This window comes from Rhipicephalus microplus, chromosome 4, assembly GCF_043290135.1.
Source record: "Rhipicephalus microplus isolate Deutch F79 chromosome 4, USDA_Rmic, whole genome shotgun sequence".
Classification (NCBI taxonomy): Eukaryota; Metazoa; Arthropoda; class Arachnida; order Ixodida; family Ixodidae; genus Rhipicephalus; species Rhipicephalus microplus.
The window spans coordinates 40,585,137-40,603,260 of NC_134703.1; the positions used below are offsets into that span (position 1 = coordinate 40,585,137).

Sequence of the window (18,124 nt, forward strand, 5' to 3'; positions counted from 1 at the left end):
GAGAGGCATACATCATCGCTGACGTTCGAAACCCCGTCCTATTCGAGCTGGCACGACTATATCAACTCCGTACTTGTTCGCAAACCGCTGTTGTCTTGCTGGCTCGTGGTTTTGCACACACGCATTGAAAGGATTGCCAACATGATAAATCTATATGGCGACACTCAGTGCCATAGCACGTCCACGCAACACTAGACGCCGTTCCTTTTGCAACGCAACTAACAACAAACGAAGAATGTCGGCAGGTGTGTGCAGACTAACCAGAATACGTAGGTTTGCGCATGACCAATCGCAGCATCACTTGCGCTACGCATCACAGATTCAACTTCTCGATGCCAAATGGAGGTCAGAAAGACCTACGAAAGAGGTGAGTAGGGGGGGGGGGAGGGGTGTTGTTTCCTGAAATTTGTGGCGTGCCTGCAGCTCATAGCATTGCCACGTGCGGCATAGATCGTGACAATAATCTTCACACAATGAGAGTGGTTACCCTAAATGTTTGAAAAAATGTAAGATTGTTTAGGGGCTCTCTTAGGGAATTTCAATGAAGCACCATAGCGAATTACTGCTCCCATATTATTTTTGTATAGTTGGAAATTCATTATTGTGCTTTAGAGTACACAATGAGCAAGCATGGGTAGTAGCCTAATACTCAAGGCACTTATTTTCGGTCATGGAGACCCAGGTTTTGAACCCCAGTTTTGCAAAGAAAATATATTTGATTAAATTTTGGGGCACACTAGCTGCGGGATTGAGCAGGATTTTTTTTTGACATCACTGTCATAAGCTACACAAGTCAGTCAATAAAAGCTTCACTTAGAAACTTAATCAGTGATGGGGTTAAACAACCCCCAACCGCGACTACGAGAGATGCCAATAGTGTAGGGCTCCGAAAATTTCAACCACCTGGGGTTCCTTACATGCATCTAAATTTAAGCACACGGGCCTCAAGCATTTTCTCTAATAAACATACAGCCCCTGCAGCCGTATTTGACCCCAAACACCTACGGGTCAGCCAGTGAGAACAGCAACCACTTAACCAGCGCGGTAGGTGCTTTAAAACGTTAGGGGACTTCCAGAAGATACAGTGTCCGGTAATATGAAAAATAACTCCAGAAAGAATGCTTGATTCATTCAGTTCGGTGATGTCATTACAGCGCTCATTTGTCCACCTATCCTATTCTACCAACACGCACTAATCAGAACCAAAGACTTAGTTTGCTGCAGCACTGTGGCTGCACAGCCTAAACATAAAAGTTTAAGACAGTATTGGTTCTGTTTGTACTTTATAAATAGAAAGATGATGCATACGAGACAAAACAGTTACTTTTTTCATCCCTTGCATGTAACAACATAAGCAAGTGGGAACTGTTTCTTCAATTTTATAAAGCCACAAAAATAGTTTCATACAGAAAATGTGGCAAAATCACCGTACAAATCACAGCTACAACACGCAGAAAAGTAAAAATCCTGCGATATCATTGTGCTTGTAAAGGTCATAACGACAAACAATGGGCACGGCGCATGGGCACTACATCTCTCTTCTCAGCAACGTGCACTCGAGGATTATGTTGAATTTGCTCTTCTGCGCTAGGGACAGATGAAACTGAGTATAGAGTTTCTGAATGCATTTCGAAGAGACTGGCAAACCAAACAAGAAAATATGCATTTTCAGTAAACAAGCTTTTTTCTTTTGATGATCGAAATCTGAAGCAATGACAATTGTTAGGGTGAACATTCCAAAACCACAAAATGATAACGATAAAATTCGTACTGGAGGGCTTTAGAAATTTTGATCACACTGGGTTCTTTAATGTGCACCTAAACGTAATCTCAAGCATATTCTTTAAAGTATTACAGCACACTGTAAAGGTATAGAGACATAGGAACAAGGAAAACCGACAACTGCAAGGTTGCACCGTAAATGCCTCCTCTAGTTTGTTCAGGCAAATTATTTATTGGCCGCCAGCCCACTCCACTCTATTTTGCAACAGACGGAGACTTTCCTGCCTTTGTGCCGCTGTTGGTATTTCGTGAGTCTGTTGGTCTAGTGGCTCATCTTCCTCTAAGGGCCTCGAACAAGTCTACTATTTCGGCCAGCTAGTCGACCAGGACTGCCACCTTCCCCCGTGTCAGCAAAAGGAGCTTGTCCTCCCCATCGCATTAGCACCGAACAGCACTGTAATGCGTCCTTTGCTTTGTTTACGTCCTGATGAGGTTCCGCATGATGTATTGTACATGAACTTCGGCAACAGTTTGTAAAAGAATGCCGCCTCATTCAAGATGTAAATGTTTTTATCTTCATACTGCTAAAGTAGGGCGCTCAGCTCACGCTTGCGCCATCCGTCTACGACGACGCTGCCCACGGCTTCACTTTCCCCCAACAATTGACTTTGAAGGCACTCGGTGCCCTTTCATTAAATGTTCAAGCCAGCCCTTGCTGGACTTCAAATCTTGCTTGCCCATTTAGACGGCTAGAGCTTCGGCTTTTGTAGTCAACGCAGGCCCATTTAAAGGAAGGTTTGTACTTCTAGCGTTCTTCAACAATTCAAGAAGCACTTTTTACTTCAGGATACATACAATGATGTTTCGCTTCTGCTTGGCTGAGAAACTCTTCTCGAAGCCTTCCAGCATGACATTCTTATTCTTTAAAACCGTTGATAATATTGATGGTGGTATTCTGAATTGTCTCGAGATTCCAGACTTTTGCCGGCCTCTTCCTTCCACCTCCCGTATAAGTTGTACTTTATACTCCAATGTCAGACACATTCGTGCAGGCATCGGCAGTGCCATTTTCACTCGATCACTACACCCGCACAATGCGCACACACAACATCACAGGTTCACACAGACCTCGCACTAAACACGCGCATGTACGTCTTCCTAACACGGATGGAAATAAACCAGGGGCCAGGGAGCACGCCAAGCCTCCGTGCTGGTCACGTGAAACAACCGCTTAGTCGCTACCAGCGACGTAGTGGTAAGCAGCCAGCTAGAGTGCCTCGATACACTTGTCCGCCTCCGAGTCATCGAGGCACTCTTCAGCTAGCATGTTGGCGAGCGCCTCTATTCCCAGGTAGGGCGTAGAGGGGGAGGGTTAAATCCACGCCGCTGGAACTCGCACCATTTGCATCAGTCGTCACTGGCGTGCTTTAGCCTGGCGACGCTAGCACAAACATCGCTCGCTCAGCGCAAGAAAGGCCGCTCGGCTCGGCGGCGGTCGCCTGCTCGCGGCACTGAATGCAGATTTGCAACTTGTTACTTTGCTCTGAGCAAGCTATCGACATGCACAGAGTAATCGGGTCTAAAATACACATATTGGGTCCAGGACTGCGTGACACTTCGATAAAAGCGATCATTTAAATAAAGCCACTTCGTTGTAACGATGGTTTACTCTACAGTGTAAGTACAGGTGTGGCATGCACAGGAAGCTCCCCTTAAAATATCCGACTGGAATTCCGACAACTTCAGAAGCATGATATCAAGCAACTTCTAACTGCACCTTGGCACCGACTGCCAGTGTGGAGAGTCCGTTGCAAGGATCGGCCGCGGGGGAGGTGTAGTAGCAATCATCATCGCTTTCATCGTCGTCGTCAGGGTCTACATAGTAGATGAACTTAAGTAGGTCCTCATCCTTGCGTTTGAATCCTGGGTGCCCGTCCAAGAAATCTGTCAAAGTGTTGTACGCAGCCAAAACCTGGCGAGCTTGCTCAGGTTGCAGTGCTTTCAGCAGGTCCTCCTCCTGGGATGGGCCATTCTCCAGCAAGACTGCTTGCAGGTGGCTGCACAAAGCAGTAACGATAGTTGATATTCAAAGCTATTATAGTACAGTATAATAAGAAAGCAGGCAAACTAGAAATCGCACAATACATCAAACAGTGCAGAGATCATTGACAGACCGAAAAGCTGAAAAGGTCTTGGTCACTTTCACACTAAGCTGATCCCAACGCCACTGCTTGCATAGGTGTTATACGAGAAACGTGCAGCCGACCTGGTGCAACATTCCACTGCACCAATTTGTCGCCAGCGTCGCTAGTGGTCACTTAGGCTTTCACTAGCATGCTATGAATATTCTGTGCATCTGCTATGCCCGCGTTGTATGCGAGGACATCCGCGCGAAGGGGACATGGATAATAAACGGCAGTGGGGAATTGTTTTGGATCCTCAAAATAAAAGACAAATTATACGGAGTCAATCATATTTTCGATGCAACAGAGCATGGTCATGCGATGGTGTTACGAAAGGGAGATTTATACAGTCAACCTGCGTAAGCCTGGAAGCATAGCCCACTACCATTGATGTTTGAAGGCATTCTTTGTTTTATTTAGCCCGTTTATGGTGAGTAAATGATGGCATTTGTGTGTGAAACGTGTTAGACAACCTTTTGTGACGGCCGCAAGAAATACATACAATTGCTGAACTTCACGTGATGCATTTAGTAATGTGTGGCATTTCAGCGAAGTTTTCTGTGCAGTAGATATGCTTCAGCTGTCACGTAGTGCAGCTTCACTTGTGCACGTGGTGCTATTAAGAGAGAGAGGTTGAGGAAAGGAAAAGACGCAACTTCTGCAGCCCTAAATTGGAGCACAGCTCAGCGCCTGTAGGTGCGGGATGAGGGTATTAAATATGTGGACAAGATATAAGAAGAGAAAAGGCGTCCATGACTGAGGACGTGTGTCCCCAAGGAAGCGAAGAACCACCTTGAAGAGTGGTGCCACGCAGGAAAGAGGAGGTCTGTCTGGGTAGCCGCGGGCAGACCAAGGCGAAAGAGTGCCATGGTCTGCGAGCAAGAGTACAAGGAGACAAATTTCTAAATTCTTGCAGTCCACAACACATTTTGCAAAGCATGCAGGGATTCTGCCTTGCAGTTTCTGTTCACCAACTGCACCACTAGACAAACTGCGGTACAGCAGAAAAATAGCATGTGAGGGAGAATTGCTGGATCTATCAATGGCTTTCCCCTTACGAAAGGTAGACTGCAAAAGCAAGGAAACATTGACTGCTGACATTCTGTTCCGCTAGCAGTGTACAAATATTTCATTTCTTTTATTTACCACATCACAGAGTAGAAGGGATGGCAAAAAAAGCTCAGCAGAGCTTGACTAGGTTTCAAAGCCTGTTAGTCCAAGTCCTGCCGTTACAGTACAGACATTTTCTAAACACACACACGCACACACACATACAAACATTCATTACATAAGCCAAGTCATCAACGCATGAAACAAAATAAGCCCTCAAATTACTTCATCAAGAACACTCCATGTCATACATCGATCAATGTGACATTTTGTCCTAAACCTTTAAAACAGAAAAGGGTCAGTCTTAACATTTGGTCCATAAACTGAAAAAGGCTAGTTCAGCTGTTTAGTTAAGACTTGATACAGTATTTCATACTTATGTCGAAGAAGTAGGCAAAATTTACACAGACTAAAGACTTTTGGAATACGCAGCAACAGTTCGGAATTGCTGTGCAGCAGGATAAGCTCTAGGCAAGTCATAAATAAGACATGAAGTTTTCTTTAGCTGAAGATATACCCTTTCTAAACTTGCGAGCGTAGTAGTGCTTCATAAAAGCTGGCTAAATGAACCTGTGACAAAAACAGATTTGATAAGCAACAGTTTGATTTTTGGCAGAAAGGACATGATTATTACAGTGTAAAAGAGCAATGAAGCGTGACGCAGCTAAGCATACGTTATTGACATAGTCATCCCACAGCAACTTTTCAGTGAACCAAACAGCAAAGGTTTTAAAAGCTGACAATTTCTATGTTTCGGATCTATAGCTTAAAGGGGGCTCTTTGGAGCACGTTCGCACAAATTATGCACTCCAGCAGATACAACTTCATGGTGCAGTTTGGCGTAACTGCCACAGTGATTGTAGTACCTTGCAACCGGTGCCTTCCTTGCCATGGCCTTAGAAAGAAAAATCAATTAATTCTAATACACCGAACTACAGTTAAACCTCGTTATAATAACACGGGCTGTAGCAAAAAAAATGAATATAATCAGCGAAATGTTATTTCCCTTGAAAATTCACACAGAAACCAATGTTTTCAATACCTTGTTTCAACAAGGTAACATTTGCCTGTTATGGGATATGAGGCAGAAGTTTTGCTAGGAAATAAAAATTTGAGCCAATGTAACAACAGCGCACAATGCAACATTGAAAAAAAATGCACAACGCGACTATACTTTATTCAGCAGTTCAAAACTCCCACCCCACATACTCCAGCAATGCTTACAAAGCTGACAGCGCGCACAGTTTCTGAAGAAGAGAGCATTGCACGTGCACTGCTGTTCTGAAGTCTGTTTAAAACGCCAGCAGTGTATTTTGAAATGCAATAAACGGGTGCATGAATTTTGTTTTTTATTTGTGAAATGCAGTTGTTTTGTTGCGTGCTACCTTGGGGGGGTATGTTGCGTAACACATTGGGGCGAGACGCTATTTCACCCACTATTCGTTTTGGGCAATTACAAAGCATAACATTCGAAGTAAATGCCAGCTGCAGCTATAACAAAATATTCGTTATCCAAGAAAATTGTGGCAACCCTCCAATTTCGTTGTAACGAGGTTGTACTGAATCTTGCCACAACTTTTGTATGCGATGTGTCCAGTCTATTCAACAACTACTAATAAATATTTCAAATATACCAAGCACTAGCAATGTGCAAGTCACTCGAAAAAGTGATAAACGCATATTAAAAAGTGGCGCAAGCAAATTTTAACATTGTGCTAAGAGAAGCAGATCATGCAGATGAAAGTGTTAGAAAAGCTACTGCTTCACCACAATGTGTTGCTCGAAAATTCACAAAAAGACTAACAAGAGACTGGCTTCAGTGACAGTCATTACACGCATTTTTAAGCGATGAATCTGAACCAACTCGACCAGTTTTCACTTGTGCTATATGTGATTTCACCATTATTGCACACAGCTAATGTTAATAAAAATTAGAACGAAGAACACATTTAAAGAATATGAATGAGACTGACCAGCTCACCTTACGATATCAGCGGCATCATCGTCAGTTAGAGGCAGGGGTTCTGGTATTTGATCCACACTGCAAAAACAGAAAAGAAGAAATTTCAAGAAAGAATTTTAATACCTTTTTCAATAAGCGTTTGAGGCGAAATTTAGTACAAAAAATATTCCACATTAGGCTCGTAGGCTGCTGTTCATATAGGCAGAACTCGTTTTCTAGCTTTTCTTTTAAAAACAATGCATTAGCTCAAATTTGTACCAAAACTTGAGGGCAGCTACAGAAAACTACAATGAGGGGGAGTTGCCACATAGGCAAGCACACTCTTGGCAGCATATTAAAAAGAACAAATGCAAGTTCACTTTCTTAAAAATTGGTCAAGTAACTGTGCCAAATTGTTATATGCAAACGATATAGTTGGCAAAAATGAGAGATTTCTGTCAATTTTGAAAATATCAGAGTAGCAGTGAGCATGAAATCTAACTTTCATGCTCACTTTCATGCCTTCATGCAAAAAGTTAACTGCTAAATAAGCGTGAACTCACCAATAAGAAGTGGTTCCGTTCTCGCGATCTCCTAGGATGTTCAGTTCATAATCCTTCCTACAATTCGAAGAACCCAGGACCCACCTCGTGAAAATTCTCAACTAATTACGCAACACACAGGAATGTTCAAACACACACATTTGTAATAATTGTTAGCAAGAGGGGACAAGAGTGTTTTTTTGCAGCTGTCATAAATACACATTACTTGTCAGCTATGTTATAATTAGGCAAAAGTATGTGGGCATAAAAAGAACATGAAATACAAGGCATTTACAATACAGCCTAAATTTAACACAACCTGCCCATTTGCAAACATGTTGCCAAATAAACAACGTTTTTACTTACAAGTAATTGAAAGGATTGCTACTGCAGCCACAGTAATCTAACGACATGTTTTTTATATGCTGGTATATTGGCGTGGCTGATGCGACCAGGGTAAAGGAATGCCAAATACAAGTACTACAGCAAAATTTTTTGATAAGTTCAATAATTGTTCCATAGCTTAACTAGGCCAATAGTAAATGGTAATGATCACATGTGCTTCAAAATCTCAGTTATTTGATTTTATGCACAATGACCGTCCCATCACCAAACACGACTCCTGGGGATGATCACGACAGCAAAAACCCTTTCCAAATGCACAATGCTTGCAGAAAAAAAATGCTTCCTTAACACAATATGTTTTGTTTTCGCAAATAGTCTAGTATTTAACCTATCAACTTTAAATTGATGGCTGACCTATAGTCAAGATATTTTATTATGCTCAAATATGCTTAGACAGGTTTTGTGGCTTGAATATAGCATTCGCACATGTATGCTTGAACGAAATGGTGCCTATAGCAGACTTCATACCAAACACAAGGGCACTGCACAGCAATAACGTAAATCTAATGGAACCTGTTCATTTGCACACAGCTTGCAAAAAAAAAGGCCACATTTTTATTGACAAGTAAACGCAACTTATGACACTGCTATTGCGGCTATTTAACGTGTGTTTGGTATGAACAACCATAAAGGAGGTTGCAATTACCTATAGGGTAGCACAAGTTTGAGAACGGCCAAGCAAGAAACTGACAAGTGGCTCACCTGTCCAACACTGAGGTGCTGTCCGGCGATGACCAATCACTGTAGGGCGTACTAGGCATCCTTGCAGGTAACATTGGAAGCTCGCCCTTTCTGCAGATAACCACTCAAATAAAACCACTGGTCTACCTTTGAAACGCCACTTCGATGCTGCTGATCATCCCTCGATCTATATGCAACTATTGTATCAAAGCATGGCAGAGGACAACTGCATTTAGCACATGACGGGCAGCAAGGTTAGACTGTCGTAATTTAACATTTTCTCGAAGTTCGTGTTTTTCTTGATCAATACATCCTGCACACTGCTTAGGTTACGCATTGACGTGTTTATGGCAAGCATGAGCCAAACTATAAGGCCAATGCAGCCCATTCAAGTTCCCGTGATTCGTCAACAAAAATTTCCACAGCGTGGGAAAAGACTCAAATGCACGAAAAGAGTGCTGACATGCACAAGCGCCAACTTTACTACCGATTGTTATTCAGAAAAAGACACGCATGTAGCGAAAGATTGCACAGCTCTTAACAACACACGTCTACAACCGTGCATGATCACTTACAAGTTAAAAATTAAAACAAAAGAAAAGACTATCTCGCCAGAGCATACCCCTGGAAAAGATACTTCTTTTTCATGCAAGCAATGGAAAGCACGCCAATGCATGTTTCTCTGAAGCAAGCAGTGTGCGCCACCTCTACGATTTCTGGTGAGCCAATTATCGCTTGTCTAGATTACCTCCAATTGTAGGCAGGCAGGCAACCAAACCCTTTACAATTTGCGCTAAATTATTTTGAGTTGCCACTCTTCCCTTTCAATCAGTGTCCTTGTAGACGTATATTGAGGCATCCTCGTGTTTGGCCAACGTATTCCGTTCCACGTGACACTAATACATACACCACATTGTCAACAACATATTTTGCTGTAATTCATTTTCTCCACAATTTTTTCCCATGGTACATTTATAGCATCAACATTTTGTAAGGGTATCAACTTTCCCTCATGTGCAAGAAACCAAAATTCATGTGTAAACATATCACAAAGACGTAGTGTGATGCAGTTATGACCTGGCAGCCAAACTAAATTTCACTGCGTAAAAGAAGCAAAAAAAGTACATGGGTACTCACAGTGAGTGCTTGTGAGCTGACCACCCAGTCATGCAGCCGTTGGCCTCAGTGTCACTAAGAGCTTGTTGTCTGCACAATGGCAAGTTTCCATTAACAAAAAAAGATCTCTTGAAGATGTCATGAAAAGGATACATATGATTCAACACAAAAGCACATGAGGACACGTCCACTTGCACAAAACACCCAGTTGACCAAAAGACCTGGTGTGCTAGGCCAGTTTATGTCTTAGTTTGTCGAGAACTTCTTCGGTATGCGCTGAAACAGTGCAGATGTTACCTCAATCTGTCATACTATTGTCGAACACTAAGGTGGGCCAATCAAAATACTGCTATGTATCAACCAATCCTTGCAATATTTTGAACAATTCATAAGCAGTCTTTAAAAAGGAAAGTTTTTTTCTTTAATCGAGGGAAACTTGTCAAACTATGAGCAACACCAAGATGTTGCACGTGTCTTGTTTTCATGCCTCCGCCGTTCACGTTAGCAGAGGCCTTAAAAATATAGAGATAATAAAACCGCAGTGGATGGAAGATAGCACGGGCAACGTAGAAGTGATGCAAAATTTTACATTCGAAGGAGAGGTGAGCAAGGTCTGCACAAGAACTTTTCATACCAACACTAAGGGAGAAAAAAAAAAACAATCACTCTGCACAAGTGACAAATCAGAAGGGCATCTACAAACACAGCTAAGCATGACCTCAGATATACAAAATATACCATATCTCTGAGGTAGCTCAACCTACCTCAGCAATGATAACCATGTCCACAGAATGTTACATTAGGTGCTATTTTAAGGCTTCTAACTAGGCTAGCAGCCTGCAAAGCAATCTCTGCAAGCTAATTAATTTAGTGAAGTGCAATTTATCGGCAGTTAATTCACGCATCATTAGCGCTAAACCTATGTACATGCTTTCTTAAAATACTATGCTTTTTATACTTACTTCTTCATAAGTATTGCAAAGAGTTCTGGTAGGTTTGCCTCTATGTTGCTGCAAAGCAAAAGCAAAGCAAATCTTCAAACAATGCAAGGCAAGGGTCTTATTGCAGAGTGGCAAGACATGCTGAACAAGGTAGGAAAGCAAGTGAAAAGGCAAAGCCTGTAGTTTGAAAACTTGCCATATACTCTGAGCGTTATGTACACACCATGCCGTTGAAGCCTGTGCAGCATGTTCTAGCCTGTAGTAGTCGCAGACGTAGTTGATTGATATGTGGGGTTTAACGTCCCAAAACCACCATGATTATGAGAGACGCCGTAGTGGAGGGCTCCGGAAATTTAGACCACCCGGGGTTCTTTAACTTGCACGCAAATCTGAGCACACGGGCCTTCAACATTTCCGCTTCCATCGAAAATGCAGCCGCCGCAGCCGGGATTCGAACCCGCGACCTGCGGGTCAGCAGCCGAGTACTTTACCCACTAGACCACTGCGGCGGGGTACGCAGACGTAGTCACCTGCTAGATTAGAGATGCCTTACACTAACCGAGTATTTTTCCAGCACGTACAATTGGCATTTTGGTGACCACTAGATATTTAAAATTTTTCTAGGCAGTCTGTGCTCCCACGGGTTGCAATTTTTATGCTACTTTCATTATAACGCTTTACCTCATTTACACAATTAAAAGCAGCAAATAGTTTTGATTAAGCCTTCCTTGGGTCCTGCATGTCACACAATTTCTTAGGAAAGGTTTCCATATTTCAGCATCTATTACAGTAGCTCTTTCTTTGCAGCAAGACAAAAAATTGTTTCCAAGTAAATACATAAGTATTTTTCATTACATTACGACTGAAAGTCATGTTTCATGTATAGTAAGTATCACAAAACTGTCATAGAAGCCAAAGCATGCATAGACTTCACAGCATGTGCAAGCTCACTTTTACATACATGTACACTTCTTGAGAGAGAAGAATAGCTTGCGCTTGTCAGTACGGACTCGACCAGTTGCACTGACTCATGTGACTATTAGCCTGAAGCAGCAGTTAATATGCTTTCTCCTATACATGTCCACATGTGCACTCATACTAGGCCTTGGTTCGGAGCAGCCTTTCATTCAATCATTCAGCTTATAGACAACTTCCAATTGCTTCTCACAAGTGCTATGAATAACTCAGTAAACGCGAGTCAAGCAGCGGGTTTTCAGGCGCATACCATCTAGTAGAAGCGTGCCGGCGTGTGCAAGCACGCATCGCTTGCCGATGCGAAACTGCCAATCCACATGAGGCGCAGCAGGCACAAGGCGTGTAAGCAAGCGCTCCCATGAATTAGCAAACAAAGACATTGTTTGGGCTTGCAAGGCTAAAAACGCACCCGTTCATCGCCGCAGGACTCCGCATGTAGTTTATCTCTTAGCTGAACAGTTTTCCAGAACAGAAGATTGAAAACGTTCACCGACAAATAAAATAACAGTGCCATAACTGAAAAAAGTGGCCAAGTAGCAACATTTCTTATTCACAACCAGCCATGCCTAGGGTTATCTAGCATATTTTATCACTATGGGAGGCTGGAACCTCCCTTACTCAAAGTATACTTGTAGAGTTAAGAAGCAAAAGCATCTGTTTTTGTGTGTGTATAGATGGATAGGAATGGTTGTTAATTTTGAATAATGTTTCAAGGACATTCTCACATTTCGCTAACAAGGTGTCAGCGGCTTCTTAACCGGCTTTGGCGTAGTGGAATTCTCAAACTGAAAAACCTATGCTACTCTCGATTGCAAACTGAAAAACTCATTTCTGAGGAACAGAAAAAAAAGACGTATTTTGAAACGGCTGATAAATCTTGTACATTGAGAATTTCGCAAAGCCTCCTTCGTACTTTTTATAAAGAACCAAGGTTTCAAAAAAATAATCCACATTACAAAACGCAAAACCTACGGCTGGGCCACCTTAAAAGCAGCACCCAGAAACTGGGATGTATTTCACCAATAGACGTGTGCATGAGCGAAGTTTGATAACCTGGAAAGCTCAAATACAAATTCTTAAGCAGTAGATATATCAGATTTTCCCACTCAGGATCACGAGTTCCAACACATTTATTTTCTTGCGATAAAATAAGCAGATTTGGTGCAACTAATTTGCATGTACAAAAGAAAGAAAACTTCAAGAGCTTATTCTTTGTTATACAGTATCAATGAGAAGTAACAGAGTCTGTCAATGCTTTTTTGGTAATTAAATTCCACCCACAGTTTCATACAGAGACAAAGGCAGCCGCTAGGGTCACAGTGATCAATAACATGCCCTCCGTACGCACGCACTCCATTCGGCCTAATGCTGTGCTGTTTCGAAGCAACAGCTTGTCTTGCGCCAAACCGCAATAACTGAACTACCATTCACGCTTCACCTGACATACAACATGATTAATGCATAAGGAGGTGAAAAACTTTCGCATACTTTTTTAAAAATAGCAAGACTACAATGGATCCATTTTGCCGCAGCCAATCTAGCAGCATCGGCAACACTTCAAATGGGGAATAACGAAACTTTCGCAAGGTAACATTCCTGTGCGGTGTGAATTATTGTTCTGTTCATTTGCTACATCAAAGCTTGACAAGTTCACGTCACATAGACATTGCACGTGTAATAGTGCCACACTTCACATTACGCAAGTACGCAAGGACACTCTGGTATCTCATATCTATGCACTGATGGCATTTTCACAAATGACACGAGGTACTAGGACGGGCTATGTTTGCACTGCACGATCCAATAAATTCATTTTATTCAATAAATTCAATAGCTTCATTCGGAACCGGAGAAGTTGCTGCATTGCACTTAGGAGCTCGCCTTTCACAGCCTGCTACTTCATCTGTTAGGCTGGCTGTGCCCGAGCACAGTTCGACGTGCGTTGCATCTGAGGGCATAATACAAAACACAATTTAATTGCCCAAGGCATTTGGGAGCAGCGAAAAGATGGGACAAAACAAGCGGCGAGGCTATGCAGAGATATTTAGCTCACCTTCATCGCCAGCTGCAGTTGTATCGGATGTTGCCATGCTTGAAGATAGCAGAATGTCTGCTCTTGGAGAGTCGGCTGAACAGTCGACCCCTTTTAGCCGCTGGCTTCATTCTCACTGACCGGGATCGTGGCCATCGTGGCTTCGGCTTGCTTACATATATATACACTGGCAATTCTTTGAACAGGCTAGGAAAGGCCCCGGCCGCAACTTTGCCTTCTCGGGTTGCAACAACACGCCTTCATCATTTAGGAAGTCATCAGTTCGAATAAAATGCGTGGTGTCAAAATGTTTCTTGCCCACACTCGCGTGTTCACATTCGAAGTTAAATCTGCCAGCTTACTGTCACGTTACCATACGTTTCCGTTTCTCTCTATTGCTGCCTTCCCTTGGTAAAGAGAACGACACCTTTTCACTCCTGCTTCCTTAGCGGGAGCGGCAACCCAGTACGCAGCAAGTCTTCGGCATCATCTCTTATGTGCACAATCCTTGTCCTCGCACATAATTAGCACAGTCAGAGAGCACTTGGCATTGTCGTAAGCCACACAAATTTAGAGAAACCATGAAAGCTAAACATCGATGCCACCGGATTCAGCTCTCTCTATGCAGCAAAGCCAGTGAACAACCGCGAAGCTATCCTGAAAGCCCCCAACGTGCTCCTAGTGCTGTCATGTGAGCAGCCGTGGCGACACAGCAAGCTCTCATCATAGCGTTTTGTGACCAGAAAAGCATTGAAGGACTCTGACTAGACCAAGAAAGTATAAGGGGTGATACATGCAGTGCAGCTGAAGACAAACTGTCGCCGGCATGGACCAAACCTGCAACCTTCAAGCACCGCTTCCGATGCTCTACCCCTAGAGGTACGCCAGCCGTCATCGTCCCATATACTCTATTGGGTATATCCGAGCATTTGAATATGGGAGTGTAGGTGCCACTTATAGCCGTGACAGTGAGTTAGCTTCCTGCCTGCTGGCGTCATGTAGCATGTGGTCTTTTTACAAGCTGGCAGCTGGCTTATAAATCCATGCGACACCAGTAGGCAAAATAAAATATGTTCTATACTCACAGTCACGGCTACTATCAGCCCTGAACAACACTCCAGCATTGATTGATTCATTTGTGGGGTTTAACGTCCCAAAACTACCATACGATTATGAGAGACGCCGTAGTGGAGGGCTCCGGAAATTTCGACCACCTGGGGTCCTTTAATGTGCACCCAAATCTGAGCACATGGGCCTACAACATTTCCGCCTCCATCGGAAATGCAGCCGCCGAAGCCGGGATTCGATCCCGCGACCTGGGGGTCAGCAGCCGAGTACTTAACCATTAGACCACCGCCGCGAGGCCAACACTCCAGCATTTAAATTCAGATAAACTCAATAAAATGTATGAGAGGACAACCACCGCTGTAGCTCAATTGGCAGAGCATTAGACGCAGCATTCAAAAGTTGCAGGTTTATCCCTGCCAGCACAAAATTTTTCTTTTGTCCACTAATTCTTCCTTTCATGCACGTCATTACTACCACTAACAACACCTACACTTTCATTCGCTTGATTGACAGTTCCAAAGAGCATTTAAAATTCCCCTTTGTCCAAAAATAATGAGAATGTCAACATGTAGAAATCAATTACAACATGCGCATACATGATTTTCCCCATTTTGTGCAGATGTTAAAGAGACGGCATAGAACGAAAAACAAGCGATTCCTTTCAGAGGTGCAGAGAAGCGCGGAACTTATGAGCGTGTTTCGAACGTGCTCGCTCTTAGAAGGGCAGAAAAGTTGGGGAGGGGGGGCAGGCGCGAACCCATTCCCCTCGCCAACACCGCCCCTGGCATGTGTCTGGCGTAATTCAACCGAAGCATGCGGTACTCGATATAGCAACAGAGTTCGGTTAACCTATTAAATGTTGAAACTAATAATTGTTAGAATTTTACGTCCAGAAACGCGATACTATTATGATGGACGTAGTAGTGAAGGGTTCAGGACTTCGACCACCTGGAGTTCTTTTGACGTGCACCTAAAAGCACACGGGCCTCAAGCATTTTGTGATCCACCGAAAATGCGGTCACCACGGCTGGAATTCGGTCCCGCGAGAGGGGGGCGTGAAACAAACCTAAACTACGCCTACTATCTGCATTGGGTGACTTATCAAAGATATAAAGGAACGAAACGGTACTGACACGCGATAACATTGCATGTCGAATATGGCGGTGTAAATAAGCGTATTGTTGCGACGGCACAATACGAAAGGGGTTGAGGCACGGGCATGCCCTCTCCGTACCTTTCTTTCTTCCGTGGGATGAGGCACGGAGGGTTGAGGCAAGGCTCCTTTTGGCGTTGCATGTCAGTTGCCAGACTTTGAAGTGGTTGTTGTCAGACTGCCGCTAAATTTGGCTAAAAAATTTTTCTTGTAGTTGTGGCTTTTTCGTAGGAGTTTGGTGCAATTCCGCAGTGCATTTCGCGAGTGCATGAGCGACGCTGGCCGTTTTAATTAACGGAATGAATCGAGCCTAGCAGAAGTCGAGCATGGCGCTGCCGTGCAATTAGTACCCCGATTAACCAGCCTTGGAACGCTTATTATCACATGTATTATTTGTACAATACTGCGAACCTTGAGAGGTCCAAGCATGTATATACGAGTCCGAACGATATATCTTGTGCTGACACAGCTAGGGGAAGCGTAGCGTCCCCCGTCGTAGCACGTGGTCGACGCGACACGACCAGCTGAGAGAAAAAAAAAAGAAAAGTAAGGGGGGAGGTGGGGGCAGCGCATTACCTCCTGCGATAGGGAGCCTACATGAACGGCCGTTTTTAGGGTGATGTCAGCCTTTGACCCACTACGTGCCGCCAACGCACCGCTGCTCGCCAAAACACAATGTTGTCAGACAGCAACGCCGCGCTGTCGCCCCATCTTGGTGCCCGCACTGCGTCTACGCCCGGTTGCGTTTAGTTCTCAATAATACGGCGTCGAACGTTGCGGTAGCGTGTTAAACGCTGCCGGTGAAGCCTTAGAATGCCTGGATGCTGCGTACCGCTCTGCACTAACCACAACAGAAAGGGGGTGCGGATGTACCGCTTCCCAGCGAGCCCTGGCCGACGACAACTATGGCTGGCTCAAGTGAAGCGAGACGGCTGGGAGCCCACCAGTGCGTCTCGTATTTGCTCTGTGAGTACTGCGTATTTCGTTCACTGTTTTTTCCTGCGGCACACGTATATGTGTTTCGCGGTGTTCGCGAATGAGTAGATAACCGAAGTTGTCGTTGCTGCGTCCACGCATTACGAGTAGGAAGCCCACAAACGGGACGCGTCCGCGCGTTCGTACGGAGACGCGCTCGCTAGTCTGAGCTGTTGCCACGCTTGCGTTCGTTTCAGCGTAACCTAAGTATTATGTCGCAAGTGTTTGTGTGTGGGCTACAAATTTCTTCGTGCGCTCACTTTGAGAACTGGGTCGCTTACACGACCCTGAGAACCGACGCTGTCAAAAGCCCAGGTGTTGTGTGTTGTTACAAGGGCTGGGCACCGACGCCGTACGTAGGTATACATGCTCGGTCGCCTCCCTACAATAATGCTGAATAGTCCAGCTGAATTAAATTCTAGCTGTTTGTCGCAAATGCATCTGCAGTCAGATGCCAGATGAGTGGTCGACACGTTGTTGACGTGCCGATAGAACGTTGTAAGTGAGCGTCCGCAGAAACGATACGGACATGGGCCATAATTCTATATGGCCGGTAGCCTGCGGCCGGTAGCCTGCGTCCGCTGAGCCTAACTAAAACAGTTTGATAACGCGCAGCGTGGCTTGGTGAAGCATGAAATGATCTGTAAAAATACCCCTCTACCCGCGTCTGTCTCAGGACGCGTTGTTTGTTGCGCCGTACTTCGCGTAGCTGAAGGGAGCGGCGGCTGGCTCCAAAATGGCGGCGCACAGAAAACTATGCTGAATTTGGTGGAAGCTGGCAACAGCGTGCCCCGTTGCCCGCTGGTTTTGGCTGAGTTTCTTGAAGGCACTTATTAAGATGTCTCCACCCTAAAAACGGCCGTTCATGTAGGCTCCCTATCCTGCGACTCTATTCAGTTTTCCCCCGTCATCCCTAATACTGAGACGCGATATCTTAATCGCACAGCTGCGCACACAGCAAGAGAACGCGCCTCGACTTCTGCTAGGCGCGGTTCATTCCGTTAATTAAATTGGCCTCTTAATTGTGCAGCAGCGCCACGCTCGACTACTGCTAGGCGCGCTTCATTCCGTTAATTAAAACGGCCAGCGTCGTTCGTTCGCGAAATGCACCACAGATGGCACCAAACTCTTACGGAAAAGCCACAACTACAAAAAACAAATTTGCAGTCAAATTTAGTGGCAGTCTGGCAACACTGACACTCCCAGTCTGGCAACCACTTATGCAACGCCAAAAGGAACCTTGCCGGGGTTGAAAGAAAATGCGAAACGTCCTTCAAGG

The 18,124-nt window shown here is 44.3% G+C and overlaps 1 protein-coding gene across 1 annotated transcript in view; it reads right to left on the minus strand.

The window, feature by feature from the left end:
- Positions 1–18,124, minus strand: part of LOC119171908 (uncharacterized) — a 167,224-nt gene that overhangs the window by 3,945 nt on the left and 145,155 nt on the right. The window contains exons 27-32 of the mRNA XM_075893030.1: positions 10,664–10,711; positions 9,723–9,791; positions 8,607–8,696; positions 7,521–7,577; positions 6,997–7,056; positions 3,500–3,779 (exon numbers count right to left, since the gene is read on the minus strand). Of these exons, the coding sequence (XP_075749145.1) occupies positions 3,500–3,779; positions 6,997–7,056; positions 7,521–7,577; positions 8,607–8,696; positions 9,723–9,791; positions 10,664–10,711 (604 nt within the window). The remainder of the gene's footprint in view (positions 1–3,499; positions 3,780–6,996; positions 7,057–7,520; positions 7,578–8,606; positions 8,697–9,722; positions 9,792–10,663; positions 10,712–18,124) is intronic.